Consider the following 8192-nt stretch of genomic DNA (forward strand, 5'->3'; position numbering starts at 1 on the left):
TGTTGAGGACATAAAGTGCCCTCTAGTGGCAGTTTGTGAATTAGCTGACCACCTAGAACCTTTCCACCATCTTTTGTGAGAAACACACTCTCTCTTTCTATATATTTTGATTGTTTAATGAATACAACTTTTAAAAGAATTTTTTTTTTTCATAGAATCTGGATTTTTTTGTAACAATATACAGTAAGTTTTTACTATCAGTTTTGATTGATTTAATGCATGATTTTATTTAATACTTAATTGCTAAATAATAATACTAATTTCTTTCCAATAGATAGATTGACACTTTATAGGTTAAAATGCTTCTCGTTTTTTTCCTGCTTTAGGATCAGGAATTGTGTCCTTAAACAACAAATATTTACATGTGCATCTCAATAAATTAGAATGTTGTGGAAAAGTTCATTTATTTTAGTAAATGAAATAAACTAGAATACTTCATAAGACCAATAAGACCATAAGACTTCATTAAAAATGTCAGTGAATTGTTGTCCTTCTGGAAAGTATGTTAATTTACTGTACACGTACTCAATACTTGGTAGCAGCTCCTTTTGCTTTAATAACTGCCTCATTTCGGCGTGGCATGGAGGTGATCAGTTTGTGGCACTGCTGAGGTGGTCTGGAAGCCCAGGTTTCTTTGACAGTTGCCTTCAGCTCATCTGCATTTTTTGGTCTCTTGTTTCTCATTTTCCTCTTGACAATACCTCATAGATTCTCTCTGGGGTTCAGGTCTGGTGAGTTTGCTGGCCAGTCAAGCACACTAATACCATCATCTACAGTCATCGGCCTCATCCAGGACGGTGATGAGTCTACAGACAAGAGGTTGAGCAGCTGGCTGTCTGGTGCAGTCTTAACAACCTGGAGCTGAACACGCTCAAAACAGTGGAGATGATCATGGACTTTAGGAGAAACCCCCCTGCACTTTCCCCACTCACCATCATAAACAGCACTGTGGCTGCAGTGGAGTCATTCAGATTCCTGGGAACCACCATCTCTCAGGACCTGAAGTGGGACAATCACATTGACTCCATTGTGAAAAAGGCCCAACAAGGGTTGTACTTCCTTCGCCAGCTGAGGAAGTTTAACCTGCCACAGGATCTGCTGAAACAGTTCTACTCAGCCGTCATTGAGTCAGTCCTGTGTACTTCAATTACTGTCTGGTTTGGTTCAGCTACAAAATCAGATATCAGAAGACTACAGAGAACTGTTCGGACTGCCAAAAGGATTATTGGTGCTCCCCTGCCCACCCTTCAAGATCTGTATACATCCAGAGTGAGGAAAAGGGCTAAGAAAATAACTCTGGATCTCTCACATCCAAGTCACCCCATCTTTGAACTTTTGCCATCTGGCCGGCGCCTCAGAGCCGCAAATACCAGAACAGTCAGGCACAAGAAAAGTTTCTTCCCCCAGGCAATCTACCTCATGAACAGTTAAATGTTCCCCACTTATGCTTATGCAAAAAAAGTGCAATATCCTTATATTTATTTGTTACCCCTCCATCCTAGTACATCCCTGCATCTATTCAGTCCTATTCCATTATCATTTATAGCACAATTGTTTATACACTTATGTATTTGCCTAAATTATTATTATTATTATTATTTTTGTCTGTGTGTTTTTGTCTCTGTGTACTGGAAACTTATGTCACTAAAACAAATTCCTTGTATGCGCAAACATACTTGGCAATAAAGCTCTTTCTGATTCTGATTTAACCAACTTTTAATGCTTTTGGCAGTGTGGGTAGGTGCCAAATCCTGCTGGAAAATGAAATCAGCATCTTCAAAATGCTGGTCAGCAGAAGGAAGCATGAAGTGCTCCAAAATTTCTTGGTAAACGGCTGCAGTGACTTTGGTTTACAAAAAACACAATGGACCAACACCAGCAGATGACATTGCACCCCAAATTACCACAGACTGTGGAAACTTAACACTGGACTTCAAGCAACTTGGGCTATGAGTTTCTCCATCCTTCCTCCGGACTTTAGGATCTTGGTTTCCAAATGAAATACAAAACATTGCTCTCATCTAAAAAAAGAGGACTTTTGACCACTGGGCAACAGTCCAGTTCTTCTTCTCCTTAGCTCAGGTAAGACGCCTCTGATGTTGTCTGTGGTTAAGGATTGACTTAACAAGAGGAATACGACAACTGTAGCCAAATCCCTTGACACGTCTGTATGCCTTGACCCCAGCCTCAGTCCATTCCTTGTGAAGTTCACTCAAATTCTTGAATCGATTTCTCTTGACAATCCTCATAAGGCTGCAGTTCTCTAAGTTGGTTGTGCATCTTTTTCCTTCCACTCAACTTTCTGTTAACATGCTTGGATACAGCACTCTGTGACAGGGGCGGCTGGCCAATAGAGGGCGCTAGGGCGCCGCCCCCCCATGAGCATATACCATAGACTGCAGTCAAATACATGTAAATACATAAATAAATCATATATAAAATTATCAATATTTGTGTGTTTGAGATAGTAAATGCAGCTAGTATATTTGAAAAATATTATAGAAATTCAAAATGTTTGTTTTTCTACACGTCCCGTCTAGATCTGTACACGTGATCAGCTCTGGGGCGCTGGAGAAAGCGCCCCAGAAAGGCGGGTCTTTGGAGCAGTTTAGCCAATTGCTGATTTTAGATATAAATGTTTGACATAAACTGTAGCCAATCAGCGAGCTAAAATCTAGTCAGCTATGGGCGCTTCGCCTAGCGCCCCAAACTGCGCGCGGCCGCGAGGCGCGAGCAATGGGCGCGAGCCACTACTAAAGTATCAAGTTTATTATGTTTATTTACTGTACATTTTGTGGAACATTTTTTTGAAATCACTCAAAATTGTTGCAGGTAATAGTTGTATTTAATCAGCTAATTAATGACTAAGTATTTTGTTTGAGTTAAATTTCAAATGCAAATAGAAAGTTTGTGCAATATGTTTGTTTTTGTGCAAAAATGCCTCAACCTTTTAATATTGGCATTAAATAATTACTTTTCACAGAGCACTGGTATCCTGGGTGGTTATTAATTATAATAGGATTTTTTTTATTTATATAGCCTTTCCAACAAAGTCGCTTTACAATATAGGCCTAGGTTAAGGAATTGAACTAAATAAACCTCAACATCAAAGATAGACATACCAAGGGCAGATATAAATATACAGAGTTCAGTTACAAAGTTAGGTTAAAGATTCAAGCAAGTAACATAAACATTAATAATAAGGTAAAATTTTAAGATTCTGAGCTAAAGAGTAATATTCAGACAAAAAAAAAAGGTTTTGAAGGAGAAAAGGGTGAATGCTTGACAGACGTCTTGAGCAAAAGCATTCCACAACCTGGGAGCCACAATGCTATAAGACCTGGTGTCCCATGGTTACCAAGGCCAAGCTATTTAAAATAACCGAATATGACAGCCCCACCTAACATAATTTTCACCAGCCGCCACTGCTCTGTGAACAACCAGCTTCTTTGGCAATGAATGTTTGTGGCTCCTTGTGAAGGGTGTCAATGATTGTCTTCTGGACATCTGTCAGATCAGCAGTCTTCCCCATGATTGTGTAGTCTAGTGAACCAAACTGAGAGACCATTTTGAAGGCTCAGGAAACCTTTGCAGATGTTTTGAGTTGATTAACTGATTGGCATGTCACCATATTCTAATTTGTTGAGATAGTGAATTGGTGGGTTTTTGTTAAGTGGGAGCCAAAATCATCACAATTAAAAGAACCAAAGAATTCAGTCTGTGTGAATTGAATTTATTTAATACACGAGTTTCACAATTTGAATTGAACTAATGAAATAAATGAACTTTTCCACAACATGAGGTGCACCTATAAATTAATTCAAGAGGGAACAATTTTCTTTTGATATACTATAGGCATTAACTCCACCAGTGCATAAAGCAGATACAATTTCACACAAAACATACCTTCAGTAGCAATTTTATTTATTATTATAACAGGGGCATAAGATTTACATGTCTCTATATGGAAATCAACTTCTGTCCTACACCATCCGTGACAACTCTTTCATATAGCTTTAAAGTAAGTGCTCCTAAAAGTATCTTTATTAGAGAATACAATTAAAACTATAAACTCTTCCACTCAAAAGACAAAGTATTTCCAAACCTGTGCACAGTGTTGAAACTCATCAGAGACATTAAGGACTGTCTGTGTCCATGTGTCTAGCCAGGAAAAGCATAAGACAACAGAACAGCCTGTTTGGGCCCAAGCTCTAACTTCTCTACTGAAACCTTACTATCCACAGCTAGATTCTCTGTATCTGTGGAAGCACGGACTCGAGCCTCAGCCGGCAGGTCGCTATTGGTCAGTGTCATGGTAACTTTGTCATCTCCCCAGTTTAAGGCCACCAGGAAGCGTTCGCTTTGGTCCCAGAGGCGGAGAAATGCTAATGAGGTGGGTGAACTGTGAAGACTGATATATTCTCCATGCAGAAGAGATCGCTCTTTGCCTTTCAGATCACTGAGTGCTTTAAAGAAGTCACGCACTGTGGTATGTTCCCCCTGTACAGTCGGAGTCAAAAGAACAAAAAATATAAACAGAGTGCATGTGCTTTTAAAATGTGACCCTGGACCACAAAACCAGTCTTAAGTCACTAGGGTATATTTTTATCAATAGCCAAAGAAAAATTGTATGGGTCAAAATTATTGATTTTTCTAAAGTAAAGATCATGTTCCATGAAGATATTTTTTAAAATTCCCTACCATAAATAAATCAAAACTTAATTTTTGATTAGCAATATGCATTGCCAAAAATTCAAAAGGACAAATTCAAAGGTGATTTGCTCAGTATTTCGATTTTTTTTGCACCCTTGGATTCCAGATTTTTAAACAGTTGTATCTCGGTCAGATATTGTCTGATCCTAAAAACCATACATCAATGTGCAATTTCTAGAGTGATAGATAGATAGATAGATAGATAGATAGATAGATAGATAGATAGATAGATAGATAGATAGATAGATAGATAGATAGATAGATAGATAGATAGATAGATAGATAGATAGATAGATAGATAGAGCAATGTGAAAATGTCAGAATGAAATGTACCTTTGCTGTTGCATTGTCATCATCTGCTTGACTTTCCAAGTCCCACATTGCTTCAAGTTTCTCCTGAATAGGTGATGTTATGTCAGCTTACAAATTTATTGACATCTTAATTTTCTTTTTAATTGCTGTACTTACCCCAGCCTTCAGTCCGACCTCATCTCCAGCGCTGAACACAGGTGTGCCCGGGAGGGTGAACAGCAGCATCTGATAGAGTCTTACAGGCACTGCTTGAGTTCTGGAAGCCAGAGAACCCAGAGTCCGTCCGCTCAGACTCCAGCCCAGACTCGTCTGCAGGTGATCAGCGTAGAGTAGCTGTATCACCTGGGCCTGTCTTACGCCGGACTCAGCCGGATCAGGCAGTCCAGTCAGGAGCAGGTCAACACTGGAGTGGTTCAGCAGATAAGAGACATCAACCGCGGAGAGACCTTTGACTGATCCCATCAGAGCTCTGAAAGTCACGAGTAGAAAGAGATTGAGAATCAAACATTTGCATTCACTAGCTGTGATCAGGACCTCAATCTGGCAACCATGTATGTGTCTCCGGACTACTAAACAAATGTCCTCCCTACAAATTCCACTATCTACCTTTTTTTGGTCCCATCAGTTTTGTTGAATATGCCTTGAACAGACGGCCAGGCTTCTGTGTTTGCAATGTCTTTCAGTTGAGATAGGAAGATGCCGTCCACCCCCTTATTGAGCCAGTATACACAAGCTTCCTACAAAAACACATAGAATGGAACAAATAAATCAGTTTATATGGCTAAGCACTGATTAATAAAAAAAGTTATTTCTTACTTTGGCCCCATCTCTGAATCTTTTCATCTTTTCTTTCATTAACTGACCTTCAATATATCAGCACTTACTTTGAGTCGCTCTGCAACAGAAGCAGCATTGTTGAACCAGGCTGAAACTCCCTCATAATTGGGTGTTAGATCCAGCACTATGGAGATTCCTGAGAGGGAGAGAGGAAAACATGTAGAAAGAGGGGGAAAGGCAGAGGGTAGAGTCAACAAACCAGAAGGCTGTTAAATGATCTTTCTGCAGTTTATCTTTCCTTAAAAAAAAAACTAAAGCCTAATGTTTGCCTTGTATGAAAACTTTATTTAAAGGCATATGGCTTTATTTACTGGAAACCACAAGGATGTTCCTGCTAAACTAACACATTGAATCGGTTCCAAGCCAGTCCTATATATTATTGCTAAAATTATATAATGAATACAATATGTGCCATAAAATAGTTTGTGAGGTGACGATTTTATAGGATATTTTAGTTGGTTTTTGATATACTTTAAATTACATGTAATGAAATAGATTAAAAAAAATGTTAATGCCATGTATTCACTATAGGAAAAAAGGCAATTTCAGACAGCCTTCCCCTAAAACAGAGCAACTGTAGCGTAACGATAAGGTCTATCCAGTGACTCATTTCGTAATTTCAAAATAGGTCACTGGATATGTTGACAGGGTTGATGTTTTCTTTTGAAAGCCTTAAAAACAACCAAGCAGGGTCACCTTTTCTATGTGCTCGGTCCATCAAAGAAATCAGCTGGCTCTCAGAGCCAAATTCAGGGTTAATGGACATTAGTTCCAGTGTGCTGGACTGGTCTGCTTGCACAGTGTGTATCGGACCCAAAACAAGCCCCTTCACCTTCATCTGGTTCAGATAGTCCAGCTTCTCCTCCACTCCTACAAACAAAATAAAAGACAAAGGGTTAACGATAAGAGTTAATCAAGTGAATGAGAGATCATCATCACTGCTTCTTTCTTCTCCTGCCACAGCATTCAGAGCGCTTGGTTAATTATTAATCTGCTTTGATTGTTTAAACACAGTAGTGTGCGTGCACACCTGAAGATATCAGGGTTTAAGGTCACTGTACTTGATAATCTTAATCTATAATGTAGATTGTGTACAGTTTTTGTGTGAGAGTGCAAACACTTGTGCAATATCCTAACTACAAACTCAGCCAGAAGTTGTGATAAGAGCAGAAAGTGATGAGAGGGAAGAATCTTGCGTAGATCAGCACATGCTTCCTCACATGAGCGAGTCACAAGACAGCCAGTCAGTTATGGCTTGGCTATGTCATCCATCTGATATTTTTCCAGGGGTTTTCCTAATGTTATCATATAGTGAGGAGCTGAAATATTGAGAAATTTGATCAAGTATGTAAAAGTTGAGAGATGCTGGCAAGAGGTTTCCCCGTTTTTGTTTCAATGATTGCCACAAATATAAGCAATCACCTTTCAGTCCCTTTTCAGAGAAGGCATTCACGTCAGATATCTGGTACAGGGGACCTTCGTTCCACCAGTTCATCTCAGGAATGGGTTTACAGCGTGGGGCCTGTACTATGATGACTATTGCTCCAGCTAACATGCCAACCCAGCCGAACCAGAACAAAACCAGCAAGACCCAACGAGTACGAACCCACCTGCAAAATATACAAATATATATTAGCCAAACAGACAGACAGACAGACAGACTGACTGACGTATAGACAGATATCGTACCCGGCTGTACCGGCGACTTTCATTAACTCCTCTTTGGAGAGGCCAGTAAATTTGACTTCGGTGTCCTCCGGCACTTTAACCTTTACGCAGCCGTTTTTCTCGGCGCCTGACGGAGTTTCTCCGGTCATCGGCTGTTTTTCCTGATCCATCTCGTTCAGTTCTACGTCCTTCATGTCGTATTCTTTATTCATGCTTGATGGTAGTTTCAGTGCTGACGGTTAAAAAGAAAATTATTCATTATCATTAAAAAAAAGCAAGGACAAAAATTTACATATGGGCCATATTTTAATTTTAGGCTAAATGTAGTACTACGAGATAACCATAACTGATTTTAAAAGCGTCTTAAATGTGCTTGCAGAAGAAATTCCATTTTTTTTAAAAAAAATAGCCTATTCGCAGAATTGTGTTTTTAATCTAAACACTATAGAAAAATCTTCAATGAATCTAAGAACGAGACAAAGGCTACCTGCAAAAAGAAGAAGGTTCCGTTTCAATCAGGATTCCCGCTGTTTAACTCCTCAGAGGCTGTTTCTGACGGTCGGTCCTGTTTATATAGTGCAGACGCCACTTTTGCATCCGCCCATCTAAAGGAGGAACTCCAAAGGAACTTTGACACCGATAAGACTACTTTTTTTTACTGA

The 8192-nt window shown here is 39.4% G+C and overlaps 1 protein-coding gene across 1 annotated transcript; it reads right to left on the reverse strand.

Moving 5' to 3' along the window:
• Positions 1-3903: 3903 nt before the first annotated feature.
• LOC132116489 (4F2 cell-surface antigen heavy chain-like) lies at positions 3904-7777 on the reverse strand. The gene is made up of 8 exons (XM_059525366.1): positions 7552-7777; positions 7285-7472; positions 6559-6732; positions 5910-5998; positions 5632-5762; positions 5182-5494; positions 5047-5109; positions 3904-4500 (listed from the first exon to the last, which is right to left on the reverse strand). Exons 1-8 carry the CDS (start codon positions 7740-7742, stop codon positions 4162-4164), a joined length of 1488 nt encoding a protein of 495 aa, XP_059381349.1. The 5' UTR covers positions 7743-7777; the 3' UTR covers positions 3904-4161.
• Positions 7778-8192: the final 415 nt, after the last annotated feature.

Source organism: Carassius carassius, chromosome 3 (assembly GCF_963082965.1).
Source record: "Carassius carassius chromosome 3, fCarCar2.1, whole genome shotgun sequence".
Classification (NCBI taxonomy): Eukaryota; Metazoa; Chordata; class Actinopteri; order Cypriniformes; family Cyprinidae; genus Carassius; species Carassius carassius.